The sequence below is a fragment of the Cyrtonyx montezumae genome, unplaced genomic scaffold (genome assembly GCF_038088225.1).
Source record: "Cyrtonyx montezumae isolate F1298 unplaced genomic scaffold, pur_monq_1.0 scaffold_69, whole genome shotgun sequence".
NCBI lineage: Eukaryota > Metazoa > Chordata > Aves > Galliformes > Odontophoridae > Cyrtonyx > Cyrtonyx montezumae.
In genome coordinates, this window is record NW_027072077.1 from 1 (window position 1) to 12,542 (window position 12,542).

Here is a 12,542-nt window from a genome sequence, read left to right on the forward strand (position 1 = left end):
ACTCTCTTCCCCCACCCCCATTTCTCTTTCGGCCCCACTCGCTGCATCCCTTTCCCACTCCACTCACTGCCTCCCATCCCCCCACTTCATCCTCCCCCCCCACTTCATCCCTCCCCCCGACTTCATCTCTCCCCCCCAAACTACCTCCTCCCCCCCCCCTTCATCCCTCCCCCCCCACTTCATCCCTCCCCCACAAACTACCTCCCTTCCCCCCATTGCCCCCCTTCCCCACCACTACTTCCCCCCCTCACTGCACCCCCGCCCCTCTCACTTCACCCCATCCCCTCCACTTCATCCCTCCCCCCACCACTGCCCCCCTCCCCCCCACTTCCTCCCCCCGCCACACCGCATCCCTCCCCCTCCCTCCCCCCGCCCTGCCCCTCCCCCAGCCGCCCCCTGCATCAACGCCATCAGCCCCAGCGAGGGTTGGACGACGGGCGGTGCCACGGTGATCCTCATCGGGGACAACTTCTTCGACGGGCTGCAGGTGGTCTTCGGCTCCGTGCTGGTGTGGAGCGAGGTACGGCGCCGGGGGGGGCCCGGAGAGCGCGGCCGCCGGCTCAGCCCCCCCCCCCCCCCCATCTCCGTTCCCGCAGCTCATCACGCCCCACGCCATCCGCGTGCAGACCCCCCCGCGGCACATTCCCCGGCGTGGTGGAGGTGACGCTGTCCTACAAGTCCAAGCAGTTCTGCAAAGGGGCTCCGGGCCGCTTCGTGTACACCGGTGAGGGGGGGGGGAGGGGCGCGGGGGGGTCCCGTGTGCGGTGCGGGGCTGTGGGGCGCGGGCTGCTGCGATGGGGTCACTGCGGTTGGGATGGGGTGGGTGGGAACGGGGTCTGGGGGGCGGGGGGCGTGGGGACGGGGCAGGGTTGGGGTTTGGGGGCAGAGTGGGTGGGGACAGGGCAGGGTTGGGGTTTGGGGACATCGTTTGGGGATGGTGTATTGGGACAGGGTATGGTGTGGGGACAGATGTGGCCTGGGTTGGGCACAGGGTGTATGGGGGCAGGGTAGGGTTGGGGTTTGGGACAGGATCTTAGGACAGGGTAGGGTTAGGGACGGGGTGTATGGCAGCTGGGTATGGTGTGGGGACAGATAGGGACTGGGTCTGGGGGTCTGGGGACGACGTGTATAGGAACAAAGTAAAGTTTGGGATCATGGAATGATCTGGGGACAGGGTGTCCACAAAGCCTGTCCACAAACCCCAACCCTACCCTGTTCCCATAAATGTCCCAGAGCCTTCCGTGTCCCCAAAGCCCACCCTGTGTGGGAACAAGGCAGGGTTTGGGACAGGCTGTATGGGGACAGGGAGGAGGGTAGGGTTGGGGTTTGGGTCAGGGTGTGGCAACTGGGGTCTGGGGACAGATGGGGTTTGGGGATAGGGTTTATGGGGACAGGGTGGGGTCTCAGTCTGGGGACAGAGTAGGATTTGGGGACATGGAAGGCTCTGGGGACAGGGTGTATGGGGGGAAGGTAGGGTTGGGTTTGGGGACGGGGTATATGGTGACTGGGTATGGTCTGGGGGCGGATAGGGTCTGGGTTTGGGGGTTCGGGGACATGGTAGGGCCGTACCTTGACAAGGCCAGCAGGGGTGGGCTCGGGCTTGGGGGGTGGGGGTTGTTAAAGATCCCCATGGACACCCAGGGGAGGGCTGGGGCTGTTCGAGCTGTGGGAGGAGGGACTGCTGTGCCCCCTTGGGGTCCCCAGCGCCGTGCCTCAGTTTCCCCATAGGGCGGGGGGGCTTTGGGGGCAGTTGTCCCCCTCGCCGCTCACCCCCTGTCCCCGGCAGCGCTGAACGAGCCCACCATCGACTACGGCTTCCAGCGGCTGCAGAAGGTCATCCCCCGGCACCCCGGGGACCCCGAGCGCCTGCCCAAGGTGGGGACCCTATAACATGGGGCCCGTGGGTGGGGGTGCCCGCAGGGGGTCTGGGTCAGCACCCTACTGAGGGGCTGGGAGGGCTGTGGGGCCGCGCTGGGTCCCGGCTCCACGGCCGCGATGTGGGGCTGCACTCGGGGCACGGCACGGTCACGGGGAACGTGCCCCCGCTGTGGGGCAGTGTCACCGCTGTGGGGTATGGGGATGAGGAGGGGTTTGGGGTGGGGTCCCCCCTGACCCCGTGCTGCTCTCTGCCAGGAGGTGCTGCTGAAGCGTGCAGCTGACCTGGTGGAGGCTCTCTATGGGATGCCACACAACAACCAGGTACTGCGGCCCCGTACGGCCCCGTCCCACCCCATCCTGCCCCGTCTCACCCCGTATGGCCCCGTCCCACCCTGTATGGCTCCATCCCATGTCTCCATCCTACCCTGTATGTCCCCATCCCACCCCACATGTCCCTATCCCACCCAATGTCCCCATCCCACTCTATTTCTCCATCCCCATCCTACCCCATATGGCCCCATCTCACCCTGTATGGCCCCATCTCACCCTGTATGGCCCCATCTCACCCTGTATGGCCCTGACCCACCCTGTATGGCACTGACCCACCCTGTATGGCCCCATCTCACCCTGTATGGCCTCATCCCACCCCATATGTCCCCATCCCACTCATATGGCCCGACTCCATCCCATATGGCCCCCATCCCACCCTATGTCCCCATCCCACCCCGTACATCCCCATCCCACCCCGTATTTCTCCATCTACCCCATGTGGCCCCACCCCATGTCTCCGTCCCACCCCATACAGCCCCATCGCACCCCCCCCCCCCAGCTCCATCCTCTCCCTCCCCCCAACACCGGAGCACGCAGCCCCACATCTGCTCCGCATTAGGATTCCTCCCGCTCCGACTCGAGCCCCCCACCCCCCCCGTGCCCCATCCCCCCGCGTGTCCGGAGCCGCCTCCGTCCGCCGCCGCCCTCCCCCACCCCCACGCTCGGCCCCGCGTGACGCGTTTCCCCCCCTCCCCCCATCCCCGCCAGGACCTCATCCTGAAGCGCGCGGCCGACATCGCCGAGGCGCTGTACAGCGTTCCGCGCGGCCCCGCGCAGCTCCCGTCGCTCGGCGGCGCGCACGGCCCCACTGCCGTGGTGGGCGTCAACTCCTTCGGGGGGCAACTGCCCGGCGGCATCGGGGACGCGGCGCAGGGCCCCGAGCAAGGTGGGCTCCGGGGGGCGGTCCTGGGGGGAGGGGCTGGGGGAGGGACCCGCGCACGGCGCGGGGTGGGACGGGGTCACTGCGTTTGGGACGGGGTGGGGGTTGGGGATGGGGGTGTGTGGGAGTAGGGTTGGGTTAAGGGATGGGCTCTGGGGATATGAAGGGTCTGGGGGCACGGTGTGTGGGGGCACGATAGGGTCGGGGTGGGGACAGGATCTGGGGGCAGGGCATATGGGGACAGGATAGGGTTTGGGGACAGGGCATATGGGGACAGGATAGGGTTTGGGTTTGGGGACAGGGTAAAGTTTGGGTTTGGGGACGGGGTATATGGTGACGGAGTAAGGTCTGGGGATACGGAAGGGTCTAGGGACAAGGTGTAATGGTCACGGGGTAGGGTTGGGGTTTGGGAACGGGGTGTATTGGGACGGTGTAGGGCTAGGGTTAAGGGGTGGGGTCTGGGGACAGAGTGGGGTCTGGGGTCAGGGTATATGGGGACAGCGTAGTTGGCTTTTGGGACAGGATGTGTGGGGACAGGATAGGGTAGGGTTGAGGGTTGGGGACAGTATGGGGACAGAGTTGGGTCTGGGACATGGAAGGATCTAGGGACGAGGCGTATGGGGACAGGGTAGGGTTGGGGTTTGGAACGGGATCCGAGGGCAAGGTAGGCTTAGGGGGCGTGGGGCAGCGGGGCGCGGTGTGGGGCCGGGGCAGGGGGCGCGCCCCGGCCCAGCCCCGTTTCTCCCGCAGGGTACGGGCGCAGCGGCAGCGCGTCGCCGCGGGGATACGTGCCCAGCTCCACCCCGCAGCAGAGCGCCTACGGCGGCAGCTCCGCCATCAGCGCCTACGGAGGGCAGCGCCATGGCCGGCCTGGGGGTGCCGGGCTCGCCCAGCTTCCTCAACGGCTCCACCGCCAACTCGCCCTACGCCAGTGAGTGCGGGACCCCCGCGTCCCTAAATCCGCCCCGGCCCCATCCCGCGGCCGTGCTGCCCGTGGGGTGGGGGTGCTGAGCGCGTGTCCCCCCCCCCCCCCCCCCCCCCCCGCAGTCGTGCCCGCCAGCCCCCCGCTGGGCGCCTCCTCCATCACTCTGCCGTCCGCCGCCGCCACGACCGCCCCCTCCGGGGGCTTCTCCTTCTCCCCCGTCAATATGATCTCGGCGGTGAAGCAGAAAAGCGCCTTCGCTCCCGTGGTGCGGCCGCAGAACTCCCCCCCGCCCGCCTGCTCCAGCACCAGCGGCAGCAGCCTGCAGGGTGAGCCCCCGCCCCCACCCCGCCCCCAAACCACCCCCGCCCCATCCCATGGATCCCATCCCATCCCCACTTCCTCACCCCATCCCATCCCCACTTCCTCACCCCATCCCTGCCTCGTCCCCATCCTATCCCTACACCCACCTTCTCCCCCCTCCGTCCCCCCTCTGTCCCCCCCTCCATCCCATCCCCACTCCTATCCCTACTCCCATCCCATCCCCATCCCTGCCCCATCCCCATCCCATCCCCACACCCCCCTCCATCCCCCCTCCCTCCCCCTCCATCCCCTCTCCATCCCCATCCCTTCCCCATCCCATCCCTACACCCACCTTCTCCCCCCTCCATGCCCCCTCCATCCCCTCTCCATCCCCATCCCCATCCCATCCCCACTCCTATCCCTACTCCCATCCCATCCCTTCCCCATCCTCTCCCTACACCCACCTTCTCCCCCTCTCCATCCCCCTCCGTGCCACCCCCATCCCATTGTCCCATCCCCATCCTATCCCTCCATCCCTCCCCCACCCCACCCCACCCCCCCTCACTCTGTCCCCCCCAGACGCAGCCTTTGAGGACTCGGACAAGTTCCCCAGCGCGGCGCGCTCGCTGCAGGGCCTGGCCTACTCCTAAGCACAGTATGTTCTGGTGGCCGCGGGGGTGGGGACGGGGCCGGGGGGGACACCGTGCTCCCTCTCCCCCTGCGCCGCCGACCCTTCCCCGTCTCTTGCAGCCGTGCCCGGGCTCCTCGCGCCGCCCCGAGCTGCGGACACGGATGGGACTGGGACCTCCAGCACCCCACAGCACCGTGGGGCAGTGGGGCGACGCTGCACACCGGGGCGCTGGGGGCAGATGGTGGCTCAGCTCAGCGCAGCCGGGGACCGGGACTGAGGTCCTTATGGGGATGACCCAAACCCTCTGAGGACGGCCCCCAGACCTGCGGGGTGAGCTGCGGGGACACAGCCCGTGGGGGCCCCCAGACCTGCGGGGTGAGCTGCGGGGACACAGCCCGTGGGGGCCCCCCACGGGGGGGGTGTCCCACGCGGGGAAGCTCCGCTGCGTGGGAGTCCGAGGTGGGATGCTCCACAATGGGATGTGCTGAGGCAGGACGGTCCGTGGTGGGACCCTCCACGGTGGGATGGTGTTCTGTGGGTGCTCCGTGGTGGGACGCTTCACCCCGGGACGCCCCCTCTGGCCCTGCTGTCCCCCCCCCCCCCCCCCCCCCCCCCCCCAGCTCCCCACCCCGCGCTCCCTCCAGATGTGCATTTCAGATGTGCACCCACAGCTCCCCGGGCCGGCCCTGTGCCCTCAGCCCCATAGAGGAGCGGGGCCATGTCAGGACGCCCATCTGGGGGGCGCGTGCCCCCCCCACGCAGAACCCCCCGTGGGGCACAGCACTTTGCCCCCCCCCATCGGCCCCTCCAGCAGCCGGAGCCCCCGGCCACGGCTGCAGCTCTTCTGTCATTATCACTGCGGTCACTCTTCCTTATAATCTTTTTAGCCGCAGGTGAGCCCGAGGCTGGGGGCTCCGTGGGGCCATGAGGGACCCCCCCCCAGCCTGGCACTGCCCCCCACCCCGGGATTATCTGTCCCTTCCAGGCAGGGGATGCCGCGACCTTTATAGGGGGAGCAGTCAGAAATTTTGTAAATAGAGGAAATGGAAAAGACCCCCCCCCCACCCCCCCCACCATCCCGTGCAGGGTACCCCCCCCCCACCTCGTGTGCCACTGCCCACGTCATCCCCAGCTCCTGCCTGCCCCAGCAGGGGGGTCTGGGCTGAGGGACCCCCGCAGCGCCCATCCCCATCCCACTGTGGGGCTCAGGACGGCAGCTGGGGGTGCGGTGGCATGGGGGGGGGGGGGGTTGGGGACAGAAATAAAAGGACTTGCAGAAAGGCTGCATGCAGTGTGACACGTGGGGTGCACCCACGGGGCGCGTGGGGCGGGCACACACACACACACACACAGCCGCGGGGGGGCGTCCCCGTGGGGAGCAGACGGGGACAGAGCGGGGCTGAAGCTGAACCCACCGCCTGCTTGTGAGCACTGCCCACCCGGGAACCCCACCGCCCCGGCCCCACAGCTGTGGGGCACACGACGGCAGTTCACAGACGGCAGCAGCACTGCTGCGTGCAGGGGGAGCGCGGCCCATCCACCCCACCCCACCCCGCCCCATCTCTCATCCAACCCTTGTCCTCATCCCATTCCCATCCCATTCCCATCCCATCCCCATTCCCCCCCCGGGGGTCCCGCCCCCCCCTCCCCCACTCGTTTGTGTGGATGTCGCCCCCCACGGATCCAGGGGATCCCCACCCCGGCACCCATGGGTCACTCGGCCCCATTGGCTGCGGTGCCGCCCCTCCCCCCCCCCCCCCCGCTGAGCAGCGCAGCGATGTTTGGATGAGAGGATAATGTGCGGGAAATAATTGCGTTAATCAAGAAAGGTTAATGAGGCGCCCGTGTGCGTACAGCTCACGGCACAGCAGTGCCGGGGGCGGCACCCACTGCTGCCCCCGCGGGACGGCCCTGGGGACACAGCCACGCGGGGGTGGGGGGGCAGCCTGGGGGCCACCATGGGACGTGGCAGCGCGGGACGCGGACACCACGTGGACACGTGGGACGTGGACTCACGGGACACCAAGGGACACGGACCCATGCGACAAAGGCACCATGGGACATAGACAGCCCGTGACGTGGGCCCAGGGTGTCCCCTAAGGCAATGGACACCGTGGGACGTGGACACCACGTGGACATCGCTGGAGGTGGGACACGATGGCACGGGGACCCATTGCACGTGGACGGACACCAGGGGCCGCCACTGGGACATCGTGGGACACCGCGGGGCACAGCCCCAAGGGACACCGTGGGACACCCACGGGGCGCACCCAGCCGGCGCTCGGGGACACGCGGTGACGCGGAGCCCCGGACACGGACACGGAGCCCGGCGGGACGCGGACAGAAGCACGGCCGCGCGGTCCCGGTGCCACGGCTTTATTGGCCTCCGGAGCGGCAGCGCGGGGCCGCGTTCCGAGCGCGGTGCGGCGGTGTCGGTGCGGGCGGTCGCGGCTCAGAAGCGGCGGCGGCGGCGGCGGCGGCTCCCGTAGCGGCGGTACCGTCTCCTCGCGGAGCGGCGGCGGCGGGGGCTGCGGGAACGGACGGAGCGGCGGCGGCGGCGGCGGCGGCGGCGGCTCGGGCTGCGGCTCCTGCTGCGCCGGTAGCGGGCCATGCCGGGCTGCGGCGGGACGGCTCCGCGGCGGTGCCGAGCTGTGCGGGACCGGCACCGGCGCCGGCACCAGCACCGGGACTGGGGGCTGCCGCTCCGCCCCGCTGTTATAGGCGCCCGCGGGCGCGGCCCTCTGTGACGGGCGGCCGTGTCACTGAGCGGAACGCGCCGGGTGGGCTCACTGCACGCGGGGGGAGGGGGGGCGGGGGGGGCAACGGACCCACGCAAGTTTCGTCCCCCCATTCGACTTTCACGAATCCTTCCCCCCCCCGCCCACCCGAAAACGGGCCCTCCTCATTCTCCGTTATCCCCCCCCGGGGACACCCCCCCGTTATCGCGGGGGGGGAGCGGCCGCAGCCCCTCCGTCCCGCGCACGCAGCGCTCCTTCTCAGCGGGAAGAGCCCCACCCGCTGTGCCGTGGCACCGCACAAACCCTTCCAGCCGCTCCGTACGGGATTGCTCCTCCTGGCACACGGCTGCTGCGAGGGGGGGGCGAGGCAGGAGCAGAGCGGGGGGGCACAGCCGCCGTGGGGCACGGGGTCTGAGCGCTCGGGGAGAGCACGGGAGCGCCGTCAGGGCCGCAGGGATGCGATGAGGAGGGCCAAAGCCGACCGGGAATCGGGGCTGGCGGAGGAGACAGAGGACAATAAAATGGGGTTTATTTCTCAAGTCAAAGAGAGAGGAGCGAAAATGCGGGTCCCCTCCTGAATGAGGGGGTGCTCTGCTAACGGGGGGTGCAGAGGAGGTGGAGATACCGAACGCCTTCGTCGCTTCTGCCTCCGCCGCACGGACTCCTCCTCGGGACTGCGGGAGCGTGGCGGTGGGGAGAGGGTCTGGGGAAGGGCAGCTCCGTCTGCCGAGGGGGGAGAGGCTCTGAGGGCATCCGCGCAACTCCGGTGTGCACAGACCCGTGGGCCCCGGTGGGATGCACCCATGGGTGCCGAGGGAGTCGGCAGAGGGACGCAGCCGTACAGGGTGGGCTGAGCTGCTGGGGGGAGCTCTGCCAGGACCTGCGGGTCCTGGTGGGTGACAGATGGCCGTGAGCAGCGTGCCCTGGTGGCCAAGAAGGACAACGGGATCCTGGGCTGCGTTAGGAGCGTGGCCAGCAGGACGAGGGAGGGGATCCTCCCCCTCTGCTCTGCCCTGGTGAGGCCTCACCTGGAGCACCGCGTCCAGTTCTGGGCTCCTGGCACAGTGGATGGCACAGGGCACAGTGGGATGGCACAGTGGGATGGCACATGGCACAGGGATGGCACAGGGCACAGGGATGGCACAGTGGGATGGCACAGGGATGGCACAGTAGGATGGCACAGGGATGGCACAGTGGGATGGCACATGGCACAGGGATGGCACACGCACAGAGCACGGGGTGGCACGTAGCATAGGGCACACGGAACGCGGCACAGGGGGGATGGCACGGGGGGGGGGGGTCCGCGTGCATCCCGTTCCTGGGGTGTGAACATCCCTGGCAGCGTGCTGGGCTCTATGCACCGTTCCCGCGCCGCACGCTGTCCCCGCCTGTGCGCGGTGCCCCGGTAGCGTCCGCCCCGCCCCGCCCCGCAGAACACGCACCGGGCGGGGGGAACGGGCCCGTGACGGACCCCCGGGGTCCCGCGGTGCGGCTGCCGGGCGCGGCGGTGACGTCGCGGTGACGGCACAGTGTTCCCAGGGCACCGCGTTCCGTGGTGGTCGCTCCCCGGTCCCGCAGCCCCCATGTGCCGCCGAGCTCCCCGCTCCCGCTCCCCGCTCCGTCGACGCATGGACAGAGTGCGGCACGGCCGCCGTCGCGGGCGGTACGGCACGAAGCAGCAGCGGAGAGGTGCGGGCACCGTCCGGGGACGGGGACGGGAGGTCCCGAGCCGCGAGCCCCGGCCCGAGCGCGGGGCTCCGCCTCTCCTCTCCACTTCTTCTCTCCGCAGGCGTCCGCGCCACGACGGTGTACTATTACCGGAGGAACCGCCGCAGCGGAGCGCTCTGAGCGCCGTCCCGGGGGCACCGACTGCGATAAATGCCACGCTTCACCGCACCGAGCTCCGGTCCTTCGTCGCACCGCCCCCTCCCCCGGGCCCCAGCGCTGCCCGCGGTCCCCGTGTTCTCGTTACCGTGCTCGGGGCCGAGGCGGCTCGTGACACACGGACACCCGACGTGACACAGAACGGGGTCTGTACTGCCCGAGCGGTTCATTAGGAAAGCTGATGGCACCGGGGGGTGGCACAGGGCACGGGGGGGGCACAGCGCCTGGGGGGTTGGCACAGGGGGATGGCACAGGGGGTTGGCACAGGGATGGCACAGGGGGGATGGCACAGGGATGGCACAGGGGGTTGGCACAGGGATGGCACAGGGGGGTGGTATATGGCACGAGGGGATGCCATAGAGGGATGTCGTGTGGCACAGAGGTGGCACACGGGGATGTCAGCGTGCACGGCGCATGGCACGGATAACGGCAGCGGGGTGCGGGCACAGCGCAGCGCTCCCTGAGGGCTGCGGGGCCGTCCCGGGCACGGTACGGGACCCGCGCAGCGCTCCGCCACGGCGCGACCCACGCACAACGGCAGCGGGGCTACGACGCCGGAGCACTCGGCCAATGAGGAGCCGGGAAAGGGGTCACGTGCGGCGGGATGGGCTATATAATGGAGCGCAGCGGCGCGGTGGGCGGGTGTTGGCGGGGGGTATGCGGCTCGGCTCGGCTCGGCTCGGCTCGGCTCGGCTCGGCTCGGCTCGGCTCGGCTCGGCTCGGCTCGGCTCGGCTCGGCTCGGCTCGGCTCGGCTCGGCTCGGCTCGGCTCGGCTCGGCTCGGCTCGGCTCGGCTCGGCTCGGCTCGGCTCGGCTCGGCTCGGCTCGGCTCGGCTCGTTCGGAGGAGCGCCCAGGGGGGTTCCGGGGCGCGGGGCTGTGAGCACGTATTGGGGACGGGACGGCGGGAGAGCCCGCCGCGCTGCCGGGCGCCTCTGGGGACCCGGTGCCGCCTCCGGCTCAGCTCCGCGCGGAGGAAAGAGGGAGCGGTCAGCGCGGAGCTGTGCGCGAGTGGGAGTGGGCGCCTGCCAGGACCTGGGGGTGTCCTGGCAGACGGGAGGTGCCCGACGTTGTAATAGCGGAGATAAGGGGGCGCGTGAGGGGCTGGGTGATCATCGTAGGGATGAAGGAAGGGGCGGAGGGTCGGGGGGGGGGAGGTGGTTGCGGAGAGCGGTGCGCGCCCGAGGTGAGAACAGCGGGGGGGGGGGGGAGGGGCCGTGGTTAAACTTGTGAGGTGCTAATGAGAGCCTCCGTTAATTTATTTCTGTGTCATCATCCTCCGTGAACGCATCCGGACGTTGGTTATGGGCGAGGGGTGGTTCGCCCCGAGCGCGATGAGATCCGGGGATGATGAATGAGAAGGGGGGGGGCATCCCCCGCCAGCACGGGGGGGTCGGGACCCCGGGAGCTGTCCTCGGCCACGGGGAGCGGAGGTTTCATCCCGTTTGGGTGGGAAGATGCAGAAATGGGATGAAAAGAGCCGGATTGGCGGAATCGCCTTTATTTGTTCGGGGCAGTGCCGGGACAAGGGGGGGCTGTGGGGGTCGGGGTCCGGGTTGGGCTCCGTGATCTTTGAGCTCGTTTCCAAACGCAGTGGTTCGGTGACGCCTGCGTCGGTGGGAGCGTGCTGCTGTCCTCAGGGGATCCCATCCTGCGCTCGCAGCCTGCTGTTGCCCTGGCTGGGTCCCTGGGCTCTTATTTCTGCTACAGAGCCTCCGTGCACGGTGTGGGGTTGGCATTGGGCGTGTCACACAGGTGTGTCACACAGGTGTGTCACACGGTGGCTGCAGGTGATGCTGTTTTCCCCGACATGAAGGAAGCGTCGCTGAAACGCAGCACGTTCAGTCCTGGCAGAGCTCCCCCCCAGCAGCGACAGCAACAGTGCCCTGTGCCATCCACTGTGCCATCCCTGTGCCATCCCTGTGCCCTGTGCCATCCCACTGTGCCAGGAGCCCAGAACTGGACGCGGTGCTCCAGGTGAGGCCTCACCAGGGCAGAGCAGAGGGGGAGGATCCCCTCCCTCGTCCTGCTGGCCACGCTCCTAACGCAGCCCAGGATCCCGTTGTCCTTCTTGGCCACCAGGGCACGCTGCTCACGGCCATCTGTCACCCACCAGACCCGCAGGTCCTGGCAGAGCTCCCCCCCAGCAGCTCAGCCCACCCTGTACGGCTGCGTCCCTCTGCCGACTCCCTCGGCACCCATGGGTGCATCCCACCGGGGCCCACGGGTCTGTGCACACCGGAGTTGCGCGGATGCCCTCAGAGCCTCTCCCCCCTCGGCAGACGGAGCTGCCCTTCCCCAGACCCTCTCCCCACCGCCACGCTCCCGCAGTCCCGAGGAGGAGTCCGTGCGGCGGAGGCAGAAGCGACGAAGGCGTTCGGTATCTCCACCTCCTCTGCACCCCCCGTTAGCAGAGCACCCCCCTCATTCAGGAGGGACCCGCATTTTCGCTCCTCTCTCTTTGACTTGAGAAATAAACCCCATTTTATTGTCCTCTGTCTCCTCCGCCAGCCCCGATTCCCGGTCGGCTTTGGCCCTCCTCATCGCATCCCTGCGGCCCTGACGGCGCTCCCGTGCTCTCCCCGAGCGCTCAGACCCCGTGCCCCACGGCGGCTGTGCCCCCCCCGCTCTGCTCCTGCCTCGCCCCCCCCTCGCAGCAGCCGTGTGCCAGGAGGAGCAATCCCGTACGGAGCGGCTGGAAGGGTTTGTGCGGTGCCACGGCACAGCGGGTGGGGCTCTTCCCGCTGAGAAGGAGCGCTGCGTGCGCGGACGGAGGGGCTGCGGCCGCTCCCCCCCCCGCGATAACGGGGGGGTGTCCACGGGGGGGGATAACGGAGAATGAGGAGGGGCCCGTTTTCGGGTGGGCGAGGGGGGGAAGGATTCGTGAAAGTCGAATGGGGGGACGAAACTTGCGTGGGTCCGTTGCCCCCCCTCCCCCCCGCGTGCAGTGAGCCCACCCGGCGCGTTCCGCTCAGTGAC

At 69.3% G+C, this 12,542-nt stretch overlaps 1 protein-coding gene across 1 annotated transcript; it reads left to right on the forward strand.

Moving 5' to 3' along the window:
• Positions 1 to 373: 373 nt before the first annotated feature.
• LOC136057535 (transcription factor COE4-like) lies at positions 374 to 5,112 on the forward strand (the record flags this gene model as incomplete). The annotated part of the gene is given in 11 exon segments (XM_065750260.1): positions 374 to 520; positions 597 to 644; positions 646 to 724; positions 1,787 to 1,875; positions 2,134 to 2,199; positions 2,917 to 3,094; positions 3,839 to 3,936; positions 3,938 to 4,019; positions 4,136 to 4,339; positions 4,893 to 4,968; positions 5,064 to 5,112. Coding segments are annotated over 10 exon segments (1,062 nt in total), but the record flags the coding sequence as incomplete, so codon positions are not given.
• Between the last annotated feature and the right edge of the window lie 7,430 nt (positions 5,113 to 12,542).